This window comes from Mirounga angustirostris, unplaced genomic scaffold (genome assembly GCF_029215605.1).
Source record: "Mirounga angustirostris isolate CCGP_5_RB_7025 unplaced genomic scaffold, mMirAng1.0.hap1 SCAF_1, whole genome shotgun sequence".
Lineage (NCBI taxonomy): Eukaryota > Metazoa > Chordata > Mammalia > Carnivora > Phocidae > Mirounga > Mirounga angustirostris.
Window position 1 is genome coordinate 63,763,208 of NW_026991709.1, and position 21,936 is coordinate 63,785,143.

Below are 21,936 nucleotides of genomic sequence, written 5' to 3' on the forward strand. Positions count from 1 at the left end.
TGAGGTTATGTGGAAAGTTGTTAATGCTTACAGTGTAACAATGAAGTTAAATTTTAACAAGGTCTGAGTCAAGTAGAAAGCTTGCCTCCCTTTAATCCCCTATACAAACTGGGATTTTAGCCAAACTGCCTCAGTTGCTATCACATGGTCACCTTGCTCTTCTGGGTCTCTGCTCCCTGATTTTTCCTTTCCCTGGAATGGTGACTCCCACCTTCCTCCCACATCGCCCTATATCTCTAGTCTACTTATCAAAACCATACACATTCTGCAAGGCTTACATCTTCCCTACTCAGAACTCCCACAGCACTCAGGGTCTTACTAGACGTATTAAAATACGCTACTTAGGAACTATCTTAGCTTCCCTACTAGAGCATAAAATCCTAGACTACAGCAGTCTCCCTTATTATCTTTGTATACCTCAAAACTCAAGTTGTATCATTTAATACATTTTGATTTAGAGCATGAATGCAGAAGTGATTAGTCACTTAAATCAATACCACAATAAGAGATCTGGATGGCTTTTCTGAAGGTATTTTAAAGTACAAAAGCTAAAGGAATTGACCCATACACTTACCCTCACGTTCCTTCCAGAGACTCCTCAGAAGGGAGAGGCCCACTTATTTTTAGTGCCATACAAAGCACTAAACCTCGTAAATAATTCCTGGGAGCCAGTGTGGGCTGGAGGATGAGCTTGGGCTCCTGAGTCACACAGACCAAGGTCTCCAGCCTGGTTCTCCCGCTTACTGGTTGCATGACCCCGCAGGTCTTAATTACCTAAATTAAAGCTCTAGTTTCCTCACTGGCAGCATGAGGCTCCTCACCTTTTTTTGTTTTCTACCTAATCTTGGGCTATAAGAATGAGATGTGTGTGTGAGAAGCACCGAGGAGAGCCACGGATGGAAGGAACTATACGTCAGCCCCTCTTCTCCCACTCCCTGCCTTGTGCAACAGGGTACTTTTTTATTTTTATTTACTTATTTATTTTTCCACGTTTTTATTTAAATTCAAGTTAGTTAACATATAGTGTAGTATTGGTTTCAGGAGTAGAATTTAATGATTCATCAGTTGCACCTGGTGCTCACCACGTCACATGCACTCCTTAATGCCCATCACCCAGTTACCCCATCCCTCCACTCCCCTCCCCTCCAGCAACCCACAGTTTGTTCCCTATAGTTAAGAGTCTCTTATGGTTTGCCTCCCTCTCTGTTTTTATCTTATTTTATTTTCCCTTCCCTTCTCCTATGTTCATCAGTTTTGTTTCTTTAATTCCACATATCAGTGAAATCATATGATAATTGTCTCTCTGATTGATTGACTTATTTTGCTTAGCATAATACCCTCTAGGTCCATCCATGTCATTGCAAAAGGCAAGATTTCATTTCTTTTTGATGGCTGAGTAATATTCTGTTTTATATACACATATATATATATATCTCACATCTTGTTTATCTACTCATCAGTCAGTGGACACTTGGGCTCTTTCCATAGTTTGGCTATTGTTGATAATGTTGCTGTAAACATCGGGGTGCAGGTCCCTGTTCAAATCTGTATCTTTGTATCCTTTGGGTAAATAAGCAGGGTACTTTTTAAATTGCCAATTATTTTTGAAGGTAACAAAATATTCTGATAATAATGGTTTTTAACAGCTGCCTGTAGCCCATATGGGCCCTATCTGCCAACTTTGGCCATGGGTTTACCTTTTGGGTTTTGGTTCACCACAACCAAGGGCAGGAAGAGCCATGCCAGGACCCCTGCCCAGTCCTCAGCACCCCATGTCTGCACTTGTCGACGTGCAGGACCTCAGTTCATCACACAGTTGTGTGCAGTCTGCATATTCCACACCTTAAAGGACCACTGAAAGTCACTGATCAGACTCCAGCAAGCTTCCCTTTTTCTTCTTCTTCTTCATAAAATTATGGTAAAAAAAAATTATAGTGATTCCTGAGCTTAGTAACCAAATTCCCGCCCTTGCTAAATGATTGCCTGAATTTGGTTTGGATGCCTTGGAATGCAAGAAGGTGATCTGCAATGGTGTGAGGTAGTCATGTCATGGAACATGGAGAAGCATTTGTCACCTGGTCCTATTCAGTTGTACTGTTCTCCACTGTGTCTCCAGCTTGTGCCAAATCCTGAAGATGGCCAAAGATGACTCGACCATTCGTTGCTTCCAGGGCCTGCTGATTTTTGGAAATGTGATTGTTGGTGTAAGTAACGAGTATTTTTCAGGAAATTCTGTTCCTTCTATAATCACAGCTTTTGGATTAATCAAAAGTGAGAGTTTAAAGGAAAATAATGATATAATTACTGGCTTCCTCTCCCTTTTCTTCATTCCAGGAAATGTGTTAGTAAAATATGTTAGCTAGAACTTATATAAATAATCATATATAACTATGCAATATGTTGAAAGACCATGGTTTAAAAAAAAAAGGATATTTCCCTCCCAACTTTAAAACACAAAAATCTGAAAGAAGCCATGTCCACCATGGTCAATGTCCAAACATTCCCACCACACACACACTTTGGTGTTTCTTTCCTATTTCACCTTGGTTTGAGCTCCATGGAACTGTTCTGTTAAGGCTGTTGGGGACAGATGTTTGCGTTTACATGTCCTTATCACGTGGAGGCCAGTGCCGGGAAAGTCAGAGTGGCTTGGAGTCCAGGCTGTGTGGGCTCAGTGTGCTGACAGCGCACTCAAGAGTCAGGATCGCTGGCTCTAGGCTCAGCCCCACCACCAACTGTACTCTGGACAAGTCGTGGGCTTTCAAGGCCAAGAGCCCTCGTCTATAAAATGCAGAGTGTGGGAAAGATAACCACCAAGGTTCCTTGGTTCTCTGGCACTGATGAGTATGACCAGGACTAGTTGAAATATTGTAATCCAGGAATTTGGGCAGAGGGCAGTGGAAGTGGGAGGTTATCCCCAAACAAGAAGATATTGTTGAGTGGTTCATGCCCCAACGACTCTAGATGGTCTAAAATTGCAACGACTCTAGATGGTCTAAAATTGCCTGGGTCTTTTCCCAAATGGCAATAAGACGGAGTGACATGCGGGAGGAAGCATACAACTTATTAATAGGATGGAAGGAGCTGTTTGATTTCCTGGTAATGAGTTTCAGTCCACGGCTTTGACCCTCTGCGGGGACGGAGGGAGTCTCTCTCATAACCCCCTCCCACTGTTCTGCATCCCTTTCCCAATGCTGCTCTCCGACCAGCGGCCTGACAGAGCGCCCTCTCCCGCAGATGTGCGGCATCGCCCTGACCGCAGGGTGCATCTTCTTCGTGTCCGACCCGCACAGCCTCTACGCGCTGCTTGAAGCCACTGACAATGACGACATCTACGGGGCAGCCTGGATCGGAGTGTTTGTCGGCATCTGCCTCTTCTGCCTGTCCGCTCTAGGCACTGTCGGCATCATGAAATCCAGCAGGAAAATTCTTCTGGCGGTGAGACCTTAAGACTCTGCAGTCGCCTCCTGGATCAGTTTCGATGGACTGTTTCTTCCTCCCTGGGCACAGCGATTTGGCTTGTAGTGGGGCAGGTGGGAGCAGAGAGCCAGGGGAGGAGCGGCAAGGAGGCTGAGACTCTCCCTGCGGTGAAGCTGGTCCATGTGGGGGCAAGGATGTCCTCCGCTATTGCAAGTCCAGAAGATTCCAGTGTAGAGAACCCACAGGGGAGAAACCTGGGCGTGACCCTGGAGCACTCTCCAGCTCTGTGCTTCTCTACCTGGTGTCTGCACACATCCAGCAGGTTCAACCAGGAGCTACATAGGCCAAAGAAGAGACAGAGTGAGAACATGATCATTAGATTTCGTTCTCTTGACAATAAGTAGTCTAAAGCATTATTTTAATATTAATCAGTCGTTGACATTTTAGGATATAAAATACAAAATATGCACGAATTTTTAAGAGAAAACATGATCTTTTTCTGACATTTTTGAGCTCAAGGCCGATGATTTTGTATAAAGACCTGCATTTCCCATATTTTGCATTCATTCTACTCTTCAGGGACCCTAGAAAACCTTGATGCACAGCACTAGAGAGGATAGAGGACAGCTTCAGCTCCCACATGCCTGTGGATCTTGAACGCCATGCATGCACAGAGAGGCTTCTGTCCTGAGCCACAGACAGCAAGGTCACGCCCTGCCTTTGTAGATGGAAGCAGACTTGCAACCAGCAGAGCTAAGAACCCTAGGTATTGGACCTAGACCTCTATTCTCTGCCCCCATGCTTAGGACAATAGTTTCTCACACAGTGATGGTGTCCACCCCCACTCCCCACCCTAAAATAACTCTCCTACCCAAATGCTGCAGGACCTGAGTTACATCTTTATGGAACAAGCCCAGCAACTTAAGATGCTTGTTGGTTTACTTTTCCCGCGATCTAAACATTGTCCCGGCACCCAGAGAATGCAGAACATTTACATTCTCTGATTCCTTTAGCATGAGTTGGTTCCAGGGCAAAAGCACCCACTTCTTCAAGTGGAGAAACGAATGCAGGGAAAGGGAGAGGAGGGGCAGGTGTCCCCAGAGACAAGTTTCACCTGCATCCTGGTCTCATTTTGGGCCAGCCATGTGTGCCTGACGCAGCCAGGAGGGAACATTCTTCACCATGTCCTGCAAAGGGAAGGAGCAAGGCATCTTCTCAGGGGTTGATGGAGAAAACCCCTGTACCCCAGGCCTCCTTTCTGGAGTGTCTTTAAGGGGTTTCCGAGCCCCTTTAAGAAGAACCACAACGCTCTTTTTTTTTTTTCCTTTTAAGGATTTTATTTTTAAGTAATTTCTACACCCAGTGTGGGGCTCGAACTCACAACCCCGAGATCAAGAGTCACATGCTCTATGGATTGAGCCAGCCAGGTGCCCCCAACCACCAAAGCTCTTGACAAAAAACAAGGCAGCAATGTTATGAGGCCTCTGATGGTGCTCCTGCTACTGACTCCCCAGCCAAAGCCCTTCTGTGAGCAGTAGCTGAGTCGTTAGGGCAGCCCAGGGTCCTGCTCAGAGCTGTCCCTGCCCAGGGAGAGAGCACAGTTTTCCTTGCCTCCCCCCACCTACACTGACTGCAGCGCCCCTTCCCTAGAAGAACGCAGGGACCCAAAGCAAACATGCAAGACTGAGGAAAGCGAAGACAGACCCTCGCAAATAGTTCCCATCCCAGATTCAGAGGCAACTTGCTGTTCAGATATTTCTCAGTCATAAATAGAGGCAGTGTGGTGGGGAGGCATCGTGCGGAAGTGTGTGTGCCCATGTGCGAGCGTGAACACACAGACACACAAGGGCAACACACAGTGAGGTGTGTTCCACTCGCCTGACCCACACCTGCAGGGCTGGGGGCTGAGAGAAGAGTGCCGGCGAAGGGCTGTGTACCTGGAGGCTGCCCGCTCCTTTCTGGTGAGACTGGACCCTTGTCAGGACGGACGCTGGATGTTAAACACGATCCGGTTCATCTTCTTCTGACCTCTGTAATTCTAAAGTTTCAATAACCCATAAAGAAAATTTCTCTCACCGAGAGGGGATTTATAAAGCTCTATATAGTGTCTGATCCCCCAAGACTCTCTCGCCAGCCATTGAATGAATAAACACACGCACTCACACAGACACACGTGCACACGCATGCACACGCATGCATGCACACATCAGTTCATTCTCTTGTGTTTGTTTTGCTCAGTTAAAATAGAAATGTAGGGTGCTGGGCTGAGAAAGCTCTGTATTCAGTAGTCATTTGTTCTCTGGGGCTAAGGAGGGAATTGAGCTGATTAGCACCTAGCACCAAGTCTTGCTCCAAACAGCTGATCAATGAGGGCTTGTTGAATAACTTCATTAATGATTAGATGGTTTTACTTAGATGAATATGCTGAAAGAATAGGACAATTATTTTTTTTTAATTCTCTCTTTTTTGGAGATAAATGTAATTCCTTTTTTCCCCATTTGTTTCCCTTCCAGTATTTCATTCTGATGTTTATAGTATATGGCTTTGAAGTGGCGTCTTGTATCACAGCAGCAACACAACGAGACTTTGTGAGTACAATCACAAAAGCACAGAGCGAAAATGACCATAGGAGTCTTCATTATCATCGTAACAATACAATAGCTGACATGTATTAAGCCCTTACTCTGTACGAGGCACTCTAATATGTGCATTAATATTAAATATACAAGTTTACTTAATCCTCATAATAACTTTATATGTATTATCACAATGGTCACTTTATAGATAAAGAAATGAGATTTAAAAAGGTGAAGTAACTTGTCCAAGTTTACACAGCTGGTAAGTGAAAGAGGAGAATCCTGAGTCCAGGCCGAGCAACTCCTGGGGCCCAAGCTAATACTGCTATGCTCTTCACACTAGGCCGTGGCCACCAGCCCTCCCGTAGGATGATCAATAATCCACCACATCTAAGATTTCCTCTCAATTCAGCATCCTGCTTTCTCTCCTTTTCTCTACTTCCTAGCCTAAGCCACCCTAAAATGCCTGCCCACCTGGTCTCACTGCGATTTCTTTGAAGATGGGGGTGGGGGGTGTCTTCTCCCTTCATGGGGACTTCAGCCATCCAGCCTCACACCCACCCCACCCCTTCTCGTGGCCTCTGCAAAGTTTTACTCCAGGAGACGATGTTGAGTGCCCCTAGCAATAGGCTGAGCAAATCATTTTGCTTCCTTGGGGATGAGCGTGCTAACTCTCCTTTTGTTGTCTCCTCCCACCATAGCTCACACCTAACCTCTTCCTGAAGCAGATGCTGGAGAGGTACCAAAACAATAGCCCTCCAAACAATGATGACCAATGGAAAAATAATGGAGTCACCAAGACCTGGGACAGACTCATGCTCCAGGTAATGCCTGCAGTTTTGGCATTCTGTGCCTAAACCAGTATCCAGGAGTGAAGGTATGGATGGGACTGAAGTCAAAGAGTGGGGACCACGGCCTCTAGGGCGGTTTCATTCAAAAAGAGACTGGACTGGGGAGCCCGGGTGGCTTAGTTGGTTAAGTGTCTGACTCTTGATTTCAGCTCAGGTCATGATCTCAAGGTCGTGAGATAGAGCCCTGCATCGGGCTGGGCATGGAGCCTGCTTAAAATTCTCTCTCTCCCTCTCCCTCTGCCCCACTCCTGCTCACAGAGGCTTTCTCTCTCTCTCTCAAAAAAAAAAAGGAAAAAAGAAAAGAAAAAGAGACTGGACATAGGCAAGTTCATTTATTCTTCTTATCTATTCCTCTTGTGTGCACATCACTCAATGGAACCCATAAATCTATATTTTATTTCTGAGCCATGATGTTGATTAATTTCCATTTAGGGATAATGACATTGATAAGAAATTGAGATCAATCACACTGCCTCTTAGAACTCAAGCATCACTTACACTGAAAGAACAAGTTTGCTTCCTCCACATCACAGTGAACTCAAGTGGCAAATATTGCCTATTTTGCTTATTTAGTACCGATGGGCTAGTCCTGCTGAGGACCCATGGGCTATGACCTGACTTGATTGCCCACTTGTCTGTAACTGGCCATCATACCTTATATGCAAGTTTACCTTAAATATCATCAAAAATCCAAGTCTTTCAGAATATCCACTATTACCCCTACATTGCCTTGTGTATGTGAAAGTCTATCCCTACATAAGCCCTAATCTGACCCAACTCTCACACTGCCCCCTGCCTCCCTCCCCCTCCACTGGCTCACAGTGCATCATCAGCCAACTCCCTTGGCCTTGGCCCCCTTCTTGATGTCTCTTTACCCTCTATCCTCTAGCACTTCCTTCATTTATCTAAATATTCCCATTCCAACCATTCTTTTTACCCCATTAGGACCTCCAATTCACTGGCCACTTTTTTACTTTCTGTCACTCTTCTGACTATAGGTCATGTACTTTTTCCACTCTCTTAGCAAGAACTTAGCTCTTCAAATGAAAATGCAAATGGCCACACATCTGAAAAATCTTCTTACCAACTTTTAAAAACCCAGTCTGAACTTAACCATTTTCCCCCAAAAAGGCTCAGATCAAAATATAGGATAAGTATTTTCCTTCACAAGGTATTTTCCATAATCCAGTGACAAAATAGGATATGCTTTAAAGACAGCTAATTTGGGGCACCTAGGTGGCTCAGTGGGTTAAGCATCTGCCTTCAGCTCAGGTCATGATCCCAGGGTCCTGGGATCGAGCCCCCGTGTTGGGCTCCCTCCACGGCAGGGAGTCTGCTTCTCCCTCTGCCCCTCACCCTGCTTGTGCTCTCTCTCCTTCTCTCTCTCTCAAATAAAAGACAGCTGATTTACCATCAAGTTTGTTTGAAAGTAATTCATTCTGAAAGTTGAGAGGGGTCTATAGTTTTATTTTTTTATTTTTATTTTTTTTTAAGATTTTATTTATTTGTGAGAGAGAGAATGAGAGACAGAGAGCATGAGAGGGAGGAGGGTCGGAGGGAGAAGCAGACTCCCTGCTGAGCAGGGAGCCCGATGCGGGACTCGATCCCAGGATTCCAGGATCATGACCTGAGCCAAAGGCAGTCGCTTAACCAACTGAGCCACCCAGGCGCCCGGGTCTATAGTTTTAATTTCTTCCCTTGAAACATTTTAGCAGAATTTCTTTTTTCTTTTTTTTTTTTAAAGATTTTTTATTTATTTATCTGAGAGAGAATGGGAGACAGAGAGCATAAGAGGGGGAGGATCAGAGGGAGAAGCAGACTCCCCGCTGAGCAGGGAGTCCGATGTGGGACTCGATCCCGGGACTCCAGGATCATGACCTGAGCCGAAGGCAGTTGCTTAACCAACTGAGCCACCCAGGCGCCCCTAGCAGAATTTCTACAAAGGAAGGAAAGTGATATGAAATATGTTTTATCCTCTATCCTCTACTCTATCCAGAGTGTGAGGATATTACCTATGTGTTCCTTGATCTTCCTCTCTTATGTAGGGGCAGAGCTGTGTGCCACTAGGTTTGGTTATTTTTTCCAGTTTACTCTAGAAAATGTTAAAAGTACAGAAATGTAAAATAAGAAGAATTACTCATCACTTCGTCACTACTAAAAATTTTAATTTTCTGACTCTCAATTTGCTCATATGTCATATGAGAATAATCGTACCTCCCTCACATTGCTGTATCAAGATATTAGTATTAATAATAATTAAGGGTTTACTGGGGCACCTGGGTGGCTCAGTCGGTTAATCGTCTGCCTTCGGCTCAGGTCATGATCCCAGGATCCTGGGATCGAGCCCCACATCGGACTCCCTGTTCAGCGGGGAGTCTGCTTCTCCCTCTGCCCCTCACCCTGCTCATGTTCTCTCTTTCTCTCACTTTCCCTCACTCTCTCAAATAAATAAATAAAGTCTTTAAAAAATAATAATAATAATTAAGGGTTTACTATGGGCGAGGCAGTGTACTAGACAGGTCAGGCACATTAGCTCATTTAATCCTCACAGGAATTCTGAGGACCATGGACTGCGTGAAGGAAACAAGGCCACATTTTACAGTGAAGGAAGATGAGGCATAGTAGGGAGTTGAACTCATCAGAGCTCATTAGTGGCTAATAGAGTAACAAATGTTGAAGTATTTTGTAAGCTCTAAAATGTAGGTTATCGATACCCTCAGCTCTCATTTGGGGAATTCTAGTAAACGTAAGATATGGTATACTCTCCATATCTTCTTTCTCCACAAAATCTCAGTTGCTACATTCATGGCTCTAGCAAGGAGCATGGAAGAGAATTTTGTATCTGTCCTCTGCTGGCAGGACCATTGCTGTGGTGTAAATGGTCCATCAGACTGGCAGAAATATACGTCTGCCTTCCGGACTGAGAATAATGATGCCGACTATCCCTGGCCTCGCCAGTGCTGTGTGGTGAACAATCTTAAAGAACCTCTCAACCTGGAGGCCTGCAAACTAGGAGTGCCTGGTTACTATCACAAGCAGGTGAGTCCTCTCTGTCCAATACCTGCTCTTTATGAGGGAAATACTGATTAACTATAGGTAATAATCTCTCATGAAGAATTCTGCATCCTTTTTCCCTAAACCTTATGTCAACTATTTCCTTCTCTGTCAGTAAAATGCAGATGCTAGTCTAGGGCTCTTCTGGGGAAATCTACCTTTTAATAAAATCAATAGAACATGAGAATTGCAATAGCAAAGTCCAACTTTGCTTAAATGCAAACTATTTGTACAATAGAATATAGGCTTGGTATTTCAAAAACTATTTCCATTAAACGAAGATTTACTCTGGTTTTGCAAACTGTGAATTGGAAGGGGTAGGTACCAAAAGGGTGTGTCGCTAGTGCTGAAGCAATGGCAAGTGCTGGCAGTAAATGCAGCAATTATATAACCACCTTCATTATTCAGTGGTAACATAGGATGGTCTTAAAAGAATATTAAGATGATGATTTGGGTAGAAGGCAGTTCACATACAGATGGTTTTTGAGAAAGTGTTTCCAGCCTGATGAGAATGATATAATGATCCTGAAAACTAGCATTTATTGAGTACTTACTTAAAGCCAGATACCGTTCCAAGTGCCATACATATATTAACTCATTTAGGGCTCAAAGATAGGTGCCAGTATGATTCATATTTTATGGATGAGGAACTGAGACATAGAGGTGTAAGAAGTACCTTGTTCAAGGTCCCTCAGCTAGGAATTGGTTGAGTCAGGATTCAAACCCAAGCAACCTGGCTCCAGAGCCCAGACTTAAGGACAAGAAAGAACTTGGAAATATTCCCCAAAAGCCTGCGGAGAATTCTCCTATACTTGTAGTCAGCCTCCGAAATGCTTCTACTGCTTTGCAAGTTACCACTTTGAGGGAAGCTGGTTGTGTCCCAGTTCATTAAATATTGAGAAATGTCAGACTCCTTTAGTCTGGGAGTAAATAATACAAAGCGCTCCTTCAAAATGAAGGACACCGAACAGCTGATCATCATGCCATACCTGGAAGGGTGCCTGGACTAGGATCGGTTGCCTTCATCCAGAAAAGGGCATGGGAGTGATGCAGACTATTTTTCAGAGTCCTTCAAAGCAACCCTTATTTAGCTTTTTGGCAATGTTGTTTCGGTGTCATTTTAACCAGTTACTTTCAGACTGCTCTAAAAATTAAATGTATTTCTTATCATCACAATATGCAGTATAATGCTCACTCTCAGGAATAATCAATGCTTTCAGTATTTCAACCCTGGCATGGCCCCACACAAACGTATCTTGATTGGGTTGGATTGTATCTCTGTAAAAGGGACAGAAAAAGGTATTTGCCCTGAGATAATCAGCTGATCTCCCAAGGACATGTAATGTGTCTAGTAGCAAGGGACCTCCCCGTGAGTTTGGACAACCCTTCCCACCTCCTCCCTTGAGGTTCCTTGGCCTCACCTGTCCTTAACATTTCTACCTCCTCTGCCCGCTAGCTACACCACAACTACAAACTTACCATCATGTAGCCCTACTTCCCTGCCAAAGTTCTTTCTACACCTGAAACTCCTCTCTCTGTCCCCAGCTCTCTGTGCTCCTACTCTCTCAATCTCACTCATTCTTCACCCTCGACACCTTTCCGCCTCTCCCTCTCCCAGTCCCCCAGATTCGCACACACCACCATTCTTTCTGAGTTATAGGTCCTGCTACTTCTCCGACAGCAATCCCTTTCTACCAAGTAAAATACGCCACCCAGTACTTCCTATACTTTACTTCTATTATTGCAGTTGGTGCCTTGAGTCATATTGTAAGTATTTGCTCACAAGTCTATTTTTTTCTGAGTCTCCTCGAGGACCAGGCATTACTCAATTCTGCATCTTCAGTACTTCACATATTGCCTAGCTCAGAGCAGGCACTGAGAAATGGTTGGTGGGTGAGTGACTGAAGAGGGGAATGACTCTCTTTTTCATATCCATATTGCAGCTTTTCAAAATCTACATTGCATAAATGAAGGCTAACAAAATTAGGGATGTCCTCATAAATGTGGGGAAAATAGAAGAAAACAGAATTTCACATAGCATGTCAGATGCAGATATATGTATTCTTACATGTGGTCCATCGGCCCCAGAAATGCTACAGGCAAATTCTGATCATTATACCTCAGGAACATTATCACAGAACTGAAGATCAAGGGAAGCACCACTACAATGAGAAAACAAAACAAAACAAAACAAAACAACACAAAACAAAAAAAACCCACCATGAGAAGGAACTAAATTAGAAGAGGTGAAAAAACTGGCGCTTTTGTCTGTGAGTTCCATAAGAACAATACCCATGTCTGTCTTGTCACCGCTGAATGCCCAGCCCAGCGCCTGGCGCCTGACGTAAGTGGGTTCTATGGGTACATATTAGGACAAACGACCCCCTCCCAGGATTGGCATGAGGATCCGTGAGTAAGGGATACAGGGGTGTTTGTGAGTTACTGTGTCATAGATGATACTGTTGTAATCATTACTTCGTATCAGGCTCCATTCATTCTATCAATGTTTATTAGGTGCCTATTTTGTGCCAGGCACTTGGGCTGGGTTCCAGAGATTCAGCAATGAGCACAATAAGATCCCTGCCCTCGTACTCGTACTGTAGTATGGGAGAGAGACACCAAACAAATACATGATAAATTCCAGGTAGTGATAAATGCCATGAACAGAAGTAAAGCAGGGTGAGTATATAGGGAATGACAGGGGAAAGAGTGTTTTTCTCTATGGTGGTCAAGAAAGGCTTCATTGGAATAATACTTGCACAGAGTTCTGAATTAAGTGAGGAAATGAGACACTCACTTAAAGAAGATTGGAGAAGAGAGTTCTAAGCAAAGGAAGCAGCAGGTGCAAAGGCCCTGAAGTGGGAGCATTCTTAGCTTTTTAGAGGAACATCAAGGACATCAGCATGGCAAGGCCAGAATGAGTGAAGGAAGAGTAGAAGCCAAGGATGATTTAGATTTTGTAGGGCTTGACTCTGCATGGAAGGATCCCCTCCTTAGGAAAAACGATTAAAAATATGCATACAAAATTAGGTACAGGGCCTTGAAATGGTCTTGTACGTAAGCAGCCCCGAAGCTTAAGTTCATTAGCTTTACAGGGAAACAGCCTCTGGTAGAGGATGCTGGGCTCATAGAGAGAGGCAGAGCCACGTCAGACAGGGCCCCATAGGCCACTGGGAGGACTCCTAATTTCATTTTAAGGGTGGTAGAAAGCCATTTCTTTTGAGCAGGGATTTGAAGTGATCTGATTTATGTTTTACAAGCATCCCTCTGGCACTGTATAAAGATAAGTAGGGTGCCCACAGTGGACTCAGGCCCCAGGGAGATCAGTTAAGAGGTTGTTGTAGTAATTCTGGAGTGAGACCATAGTGGACCAAGACGGTAGCAGGAAGTAGTAAGTGTTTGGATTTGAGATATATTTTTAAAGTAGACCCAAAAGGTTTTGTTTAAGTATTTGATGTTGGATAAGAGAAGAACAGTTAAAGATAATTTCAAAATTTTTTACTTGAGCACATAAGGGAATGGAGATGCCTATAACATAGATAGAGAAGAGTAAATGGGAGGGAAATAAACGCTTAGCAAAGTCAGGGTGTGTAAGTGGGTTAACAAGGGCCTCGAGCAGGGTCAGAAAGATGAAACCTCTAGCGTTCACCTGTAGCCACTGGGCAGGGTCTAAACTTCAAGGTCAGCCTTTTGAGGACATTTCCCTCTGGACCTCAGTGGTCCCTGGAACCACCTGGCTATTGCATTCCCTAGACTTCTCCCGGAGCTTTAGCACAGGACGCTCAGAGGGCAGCTCTAACCCCATGCACTTTTCATGGTGACTGGAACAGAGTGTGCTGCATATAAGAACTCACTGGATTATGGCATGCATGAATGAATGATTTGATTAATAAAAAATGAATCGCTTGCACGCACACCGTGGCTTCTCAAGGTGTCACTAGAATCCAATAAAGATACGTTGAAATATGATAGAGAATGAGAATTTAGACAGCATGAAATAGGGGTTCCTTTAATGGTTAAAAAAAACCCTTTGATTTTTATAGATCAGAAGCACTTTTATTTAAGAACAAACAAATCAAAAGGTACCTCTGCCCTCAAAAAAAAAAAATCACCAAAAAAATCTGTAAGGAGAGAAAAAATACTCAAATTTTATTAAGACTATATTGTACTTTATACTACAACTTAAAAAAAAAAAAAAAAAAAGAATGCATTGCCCATGTATTCAATACGAAAAAATGTTAGCCTAAAATAGCAGCACCTTTGTTAGACTGAGTGGTAAAGACACAAAATAATGTGATTTAGAATAGTTGTTGAACAGGACTATTTCTATTCCCTCAGCAAAGCCCCATTAATACCCAGCTCTCCAGGGGATGTGGAAATAACCTGGTTATGTTAACCTAGACTTTGGAATAGTATTGATCCAAGTGGAAATCTGCTTTCCCGCCCATCCCTTACATCTTCTTTTCTGGTTTCTCTCACACCCACGTGGAATCACCTGCTCCTCCAGGGATGCTATGAGCTCATCTCTGGACCGATGAACCGACATGCCTGGGGGGTGGCCTGGTTTGGATTTGCCATTCTCTGCTGGACTGTGAGTATTTCTCTGCACTTGATAAGGAGAGAACTTGAGATTGCCCCTGGTTAACCCAACCACACTAGCCAGTCTGGAAACAAAACCTGAGGGCTAGTCAGGAAGCTGCGGGCACCAGGCCAAGGACAGTGGATTCGGTTGGCAGTGGGGCGTTTATATCCCCTCCAGGGGAAGGGATGTGCCCTACTAGCCAGTTCCCCCAGCTGATGGGGGAGCATTTGTCTGCTGCTCCAGCCCTCTGGATCTCATTAATTCATTATAGTTAGATACCAAAGAAATCTAAGTGGTTAGATATCACTTCCTGGGGAAGCTTGGAGAAAAGAAAATATGCCTGGGCCCTAACCTCTGAGATTCTGATTCAGTGGATCAGGGACCCAGGCCTTTAAAAAAATTTTTTTTCCATATGATTCTGATTTGCTGTCAGGATTAAGAGCCATTATATTGGGGAAGCAATTCTAAACTTTTGGTTTCAGAACCCCTTTACACTCTCAAAAATTATTGAGGACTCCAACAAGCTTTTATTTATGGTGGCTATATCCATTTATATTTACCCTATGGGAAATTAACCCAGAATTTTTTTTAAAAAGTACTTATTAATTCTTTTGAAATAACAATAATAAACTAATTACATGTTAGCATCAACAATATATTTTTGTGGAAAAAGTGACTATTTTCCAAAACAAAAAATAGAAAAGTAGCTTTGTTTTACATTTTTAAAAGTATCTTCAGTGTCTGGTTTTAATAGAAGACAGCTGGGTCCTCATATTTGCTTCTTCACTTAATCTGTTAGAGTATGTTGCTTAGGTTGAAGGATTTGAAGAAAATCCACCCTCACGCTGATAGGTAGCTGAAAAAAACCAGGAATGTTTTGATAGCCTTATCTAAAGATAATTGTGAATATTCTTCTTTGGTACTACACAGAACTTGACAACGAGCAGTTTCTTAAAGGTTAGTTGCAATGTGGAATCTAAAACTATGTCAACAAACTTTTCAGACTCTATTATATTAAAATACATTTACATCGGTTTGTCTTACAATTTGCATAAATTTTTTACCCATTCATGATTCTATAACATCATGCATTGGTCATTTGGGAAAATACTGGTTCACTGAGTTATGCTGATCTTCCACATGTTGGCTGAATTCTTTACTCAATACCAAGAAATCACATTCGTTGCTATTGCCACATTGGAAAGGACCTTTATCGTGGGGATGCTATCAACCCACCATGACAGAAACAAGTGGCCTGATTTTTGCTTGAGCGCCCAAATTTATCACTGGCAACAATACTGCCAGTTGTTTACCTCGAAGAGACAGGCTCACTTTGTAAATTTTTGAGAAAATGTCTGCCAAACATCCAATCTGAATAACTGTAGTTCGTCTATTAATCATTTTTTCAAGTAAAAATCATGTTTCATGAAAAAATGGCTAGTTCAGGGGCGCCTGGGTGGCTCACTCATTAAGCGGCTGCCTTCGGCTCAGGTCATGTTTCCGTGGTCCTGGGATCGAGCCCCGCATCGGTCTCCCTGCTCAGTGGGGAGTCTGCTTCTCCCTCTCCCACTACCTCTAACCACAGCCCCCCCACCCCAGCTCGTGTTCTTACTCTCTCTCAAATAAATAAATAAAATCTTTTTAAAAAGTGGCTAGTTCAGTATACAATCAAACAATCACACAAGTGCTTTTCCTTAAGGCAACCATCAGATTTCAGGATGCAACAAAACTACTTTACGCATACTCTCTGTTGCAAGAATATTAAAAAGATGTATATTCAGGGGCGCCTGGGTGGCTCAGTTGGTTAAGTGCCCACTTAACCTGATCTCCGCTCAGGTCGTGTGATCTTAGGGTATTGAGATCGAGCCCCCCATGTTGGGCTCCCCACCCCACTCCCGCACAGGAGCGCACGTGCACTGTCTCTCAAATAAATAAATCTTTAAAAAAAAAAAGATTTTATTTATTTCTTTGAGAGAAGAACAAAAGAACACAAGGGGGGAGAGGGGCAGAGGGAGAAGCAGACTCCCCTCTGAGCAGGGAGCCCGATGCGGGGCTCGATCCCAGGACCCCAGGAACATGACCTGAGTCAAAGGTAGACACTTAACCAACCGAGCCACCCATATGCCCCAATAAATAAATCTTTCCAAAAAAAAAGATGTATATTCAAAGGTGAACATTTAATAAAACTAGTCATTCTTACTGTTTCATCAAAAACAATCTCAAAATTCTGAAACTCTAAATCTCTTAAAGTGCCTTTTTTTTTAACTGCAAGTACATAGCAGTGAAGAATACACTGACTCCTACCACAGTTCAATGCCTCTACTTCGAATCCTGCTAAGATGCCAGCATTTTTACCTTCTCCAGCTTTTGCACCATCAGTGCAAATGTGGAAAACAGCGAAAAGGGCAAATAAAGTCTTAATATAATTATGCAAATGGTCTTGACATCAGGCCCACCCACAAGGGTCCCTTGGGTGTTTGTGCACCACACTTTAGGCAATGCTGGGTTCAGGGTGAGAAGCTGAGTGAGGCAGGAAGGGAAAGTGAACTCCTCTGAGAGTTCACGCTCACCCACCCTCAGGAAGTCCCAGGCCACCCCCCACACACCTCTGTCGTGTCACCGTCACTCCGCTACGATGTATTTGTCTCTGCCAAAAGCCTGGGAACCAGCTGCCCTCTGTATGCCCAGGGCCTAGCAGAGCACGTAGCAGGTGCTTGATAGTTTGTTGAATGAATGGAAAATGGTAACAGTGAAGTTTCTGTTTGTGCAATGCTAGCAGGAACTGTGGGATAATGTTAAAGGCTCTAAACCATCTTAGAACTCCAGACCAGTTGAAACTCTTGACATTTCCACAAGCATCAAATGGACTCTGAATCTAGTAAGTCCCCCTGAAATTCAAAAGAGGGAAGTGAAAGGAACTAAATGTATTGAAGGCCTGCTATGGACAAGACATTATATCCAATACTTTTAGCATTAAATCCCCACAACAGTAGCTAGGTAGGGAGCCAGTCTCCTTGGGTAAGTACCTTACCTTCTCTGTGTCCTTGGTCTCTTCATAGAGTTCTGGAAGCCTTCACTGGGGTTGTATGTGTAGCACGCAGAACAGTGTCTGATGTATAGTAAGTTGTCAATAAACACCAGACATTAGTGGTCATAGTATTTCTTTCTCATTCCATCGTCTGACTCTGGGGTAGGTGAAGAATATTATCATTACCTTCCAGATGCAGGGAGGAGTGGTAGAGCTGCAAGAGAACCAGAACCCAGAAATTCTCACCCCTCGCCCGAGTCAAAAACCTTGAGTTCTGTGGCATTCTTCAGGGGCAGCCATTCTAGGTCACAGTTTCCCAGCATTTCCGGGAAAAGAGGGGGTTGGTGGGAGGAGAGATTCAATGCTAGAAAGCAAGAAACTTGTACCTCCAATTGGTACATACAAGAAATAGGAATCCACTGGAAGGCCATTAGCCCTGATGGGAAGAAGAATTTCCCCAGGGGGCTGGTTTAGCACAGACGTGAGAGGTGCAACCCCAGCGGACAGGGAAGTCTAGTGCAGATTGGTGCAGGAAAGGGGGAACGGAGACGCTATCGCTGAGTGGCAGGATAGTTAGCTCTGCCCCATGAGGTTTCTTAAGGCAAGATTACTCTTAAAAATTCAGCATCATCTAAGCCTGAGTGAACCTAACATCCTTTTTTCCCCCAAGTATGAGTTGTTTCTCAAACAATTCCTTATTTTTGTTTTTTTCCTTTGTATTCTAGTTTTGGGTTCTCCTGGGTACCATGTTCTACTGGAGCAAAACTGAATATTAAGAACAAAGTGTCACCACCACACCACCTTCCTCCAGTGACTCTGGACCTGGTGCTGCAAGCGAGCTCTCCTAGTAGAGCCCACATCTGCACCCCGCGGGGGCCCTGTGCCTTCCTGCTCAAACTGCCAAGTCAGTTGCTGTGGTGTTTGCTGGGCTCTCAGCCTCTCAAAATTTTTCTCAATAGTATTTCAGCCTGGTCTAGGGTTCTGCAACATTCTTACAGCCAGTAGGAAAGGGAGACTTAAGGAAGTCGATAACTACTTCCATCCCTGCTTATTTTTAATTTGGGGGCATAAAGATTTCCACAAGAACCTGTGTTACCACAGCAAGCCAAGTCTGTATTTGGACAGCAAGGTTGCGTGTCTTTCTCACTGCTTTCTAAAAGAGACTTGCAAAGGCTTTCCTTCTTCTCAGTCTTGCCCAGGTGAGAGAACTGAGGAAAAGGTTGCCGAGAGAGATCTCTGGCCCTTGTTCTATGGTGGCTCTCAACTACACAGACTCAAACGATTCCCTTAATGCCACCTTAGGACCCTTTTATTCTCCAGGACAATGCCCAAACTTGAGTTAAGAGTGGTTGGAACCTCCTCTCAGACATGGCAGGGTGACATGCGTGTAGTAAGCTCAGTTCTCCCATTAATTTCTTTTACTGTCAAAATATTTCTCTTCTGAACTATGTTTCCATTTGTGGTCCTGAAAGAAATTCTTATAATTCAGCATTTGTCTAAGTCTCATAAATAAAGAGTGCTTTTAAATATGTTCATTTTCTTTTGTTTTTACCAGTGGCATAACTGGTCACATACAAGTGTAACAAAGTGAGTGTTCCAACAGAAGAGCCTTCTAGGCTCATGGGAATTACCGTTTAGGAGATGGAAAATGCAACTGGGCGAGGTTTCCTGCCGGATGCCCTGCAACCTTGCTGTACAGTTAGATGGTTGGAACTTCTAAATTTACTTTTACTTTTCACTCCTGCTGCACTTAGCCAGGAGTGGTGATGGAGCTCTGGCTCCTCAATCCTTTTCCTCCTGCAATGGAAGCATCTCGAACTTCCAGCTGTGAACTATGTCCCCTATGAAGGAAATGTAGGTTTTCTTCAGGGTCCTACTCACAGCCAACTCAGTCACAAGGAGTGCCCCAATCCCACACCCTAGCACCCTGGTGAGTTAGGCTGAGCCCCGGGGTTGGGAGGGACAAGGGAGGAGTGGGGGGGGGGGCACACTTGCTGGTAAAGCTGGGACAGCAGCCTGATCCCTAATTCCCAGCACAGGGGGGCAAAGGCTCCTGTCCTGACTCCCAACCAGCTTGCCCCACCCGTGCCTCACCTTGTGTCTCCCGGAGAGTGCTTCGGGTGTCAGGATAAATGACCCCTGCACTTAGCTGAGAAGGTTCTCTCCATGGTCTTTGAGAAGAAAGAAAGAGAGGGAAGCAGATTACTCTGGGCCAGGCTTTGAAATGCCTCCCGTGTGTTCTGATGCCTTTTTCTTCCACTGCTAACCAGGTTTTCCAGTGCCTCATGTTCTCTGCTGGCTGAGCTAAGTCTGCCCCAGATCCACTTCTGACTTCCCCTCTAGGGCTTTGTGCATGCCCCAAGACTCTGTCTACCTACAAAATTCCATTCTCCTTGTGATTTGATCTCAGCTAGGTTAAGGGAAAGGTTTTGTGCAGACTAATTCATACTAAGGGGTGAGGGACAACTAGTTTCCACTCTCTTAATCTTCCCTGTGGATTTTTCATTGATAACTAAATTGATCTCTGGTTAGTGGAATCCAAGGCAGCAGTGGGAGCAGGAAGCGCTATTGTGGGGCAAGATGGCCCTCCTGCTGCTCTCTACATCTTACCTCCTGCCTTCCCTACCAAGAAGTACCTAGAAAGAACACAGGCCTTTAGTCAGTGCCCCTTGTCCCCTCTCCACCTAGATTCCTAGTGGAGCCTCAGCCTCATCTTCAGAGAAGGTGCAAATTCCGCTATAAATATGGACATCCAATATTGGTTATCCCCAAAACCAAATAAGGCCCTGAACTCAGGTACCCACTATGTCCAGGCCACCAACACTTGAGGAGGACATACCTTTCAGCTGAGACAAACCCAGGCCTGAGGACTCCTCTGCAGAGAGTCAGGCCATTCAGAACCCCTGTGCTTTCTGCTCCAGAGGTCTTCAGTTTAACCTCAGAGCAATTCCCACTCTGCCTGGTTCCTGCTTCCATCCCTCTCCACCTTCCATGAAAGCCCAGCCTTCCCCCTTCTTCCTTCTGGCTTCTGGGACTGGAAGTGGGCCTCACAGTGGGACTCAAACCACCATTCAGGGTGCGGCCCAGGTCCAGCCTCACCAAAGCCACCTCCAGCCCCACTAGGCCAGGGAATGGAAGGAGAGCAGGGGCATCTGGCTCTTCGGAGCTGGCAGGTTGCTGGGCTCAAGATCCACCCAGACAAAACCATCCTGAGAAAATGCCACTTCTCCAACAGACCATGGGCCTGCTTATCAGGTACACAAAGAACAATTACTGTCTAACACCAAAAATGAGTCAGGCTAACTCTGGGGTAGGTTTTACTTGGTTGCAATGCCAGATGGGTCATCATGGTCTCTTGGTTGGCTGATTCCTCCCAGGTGGCCACTCAGGCTCCTGGTGGGCTGTGTACGGGGAATGTTAGAAAGCCTACTGCTCAGGGGCACCTGGGTGGCTCAGTTAGGCACCTGGCTCTTGGTTTCAGCTTGGGTGGTGATCTTGGGGTCCTGGGATTGAGGCCCCTCTGGGCTCAGTTGGGGAGGGGAGTCTGCTGGGGATTCTCTCTCTTCCTCTCCACCCCTAAAAATAAACACATAAATCGGGCGCCTGGGTGGCTCAGTTGGTTAAGCGACTGCCTTCGGCTCAGGTCATGATCCTGGAGTCTCGGGATCGAGTCCCACATCAGGCTCCCTGCTCGGCAGGGAGTCTGCTTCTCCCTCTGACCCTCCTCCCTCTCATGCTCTCTGTCTCTCATTCTCTCTGTCTCAAATAAATAAATAAAATCTTTTAAAAAAATAAATAAATAAAATAAACACATAAATCTTGAAAGAAAGAGAGAGAAAGAAGCAAGCAAGCAAGAAGAAAGAAGAAAGAAGGAAAGAAAGAAAGAAAGAAAGAAAGAAAGAAAGAAAGAAAGAAAGAAAGAAAGAAAGAAAGAAAGAAAGAAAAGAAAGAGAAAGAAAGAAGAAAGCCAGCTTAATTCTCAGGTTTGTAAGCCCAAAACGTTTTTTCCTAAATGAGCTGGAATACACAGAAACTGCTCCAATTCTAAGCGGCTGATCAGGTACTTCCTGGCTACTGATAAAGAAGAGAAAGAACAGATAATGATTGATTTTGAAAATCCAATCGCCTCTCAAACCTCCACCCCACCCCGAGCCCCACCCATCCCCGACAAGCCAGGTGGCAGCTGAGGATCTGGAAACTCAGCTGCTTTCTTATCTCTATTGATTGAACAAGTATTTTTCTCCTCCTGTATCTAATATTTCCTTTCCTTTGTCTTTTCTGCTTCATTACACCCAGATCCTTATCACCTTCAATGCATTAGGCTGAATCAAAAAAGAAACCCAGCGAAGGGTAGTTGTAAGGTACAGAGTTTGCTTTCATGTGTGACATTTTTAGAAGGCTTGAGTGGCCCCGTCTAACGAGGAG

At 44.4% G+C, this 21,936-nt stretch overlaps 1 protein-coding gene and 1 long non-coding RNA gene across 3 annotated transcripts in view; one reads left to right on the forward strand and one right to left on the reverse strand.

The window, feature by feature from the left end:
- Positions 1-19,025, forward strand: part of UPK1B (uroplakin 1B) — a 33,459-nt gene extending 14,434 nt beyond the window's left edge. The window contains exons 2-8 of the mRNA XM_045902082.2: positions 2,117-2,204; positions 3,238-3,438; positions 5,934-6,008; positions 6,698-6,820; positions 9,707-9,886; positions 14,409-14,492; positions 18,237-19,025. Coding sequence (XP_045758038.2) covers positions 2,136-2,204; positions 3,238-3,438; positions 5,934-6,008; positions 6,698-6,820; positions 9,707-9,886; positions 14,409-14,492; positions 18,237-18,287 — 783 coding nt within the window. The 5' untranslated portion in view covers positions 2,117-2,135 and the 3' untranslated portion in view covers positions 18,288-19,025. The remainder of the gene's footprint in view (positions 1-2,116; positions 2,205-3,237; positions 3,439-5,933; positions 6,009-6,697; positions 6,821-9,706; positions 9,887-14,408; positions 14,493-18,236) is intronic.
- On the reverse strand, positions 3,437-21,678 carry LOC135364688 (uncharacterized). Of its 2 annotated transcripts, none has more exons than XR_010412143.1 (6): positions 20,976-21,678; positions 19,606-19,682; positions 17,515-17,725; positions 5,358-5,458; positions 4,535-4,607; positions 3,437-3,755 (listed from the first exon to the last, which is right to left on the reverse strand). It is a non-coding gene; the product is annotated as an uncharacterized LOC135364688 (long non-coding RNA). The 2 variants fall into 2 exon arrangements; XR_010412139.1 differs by having other exon boundaries at positions 17,515-17,668; positions 20,976-21,677.
- Positions 21,679-21,936: the final 258 nt, after the last annotated feature.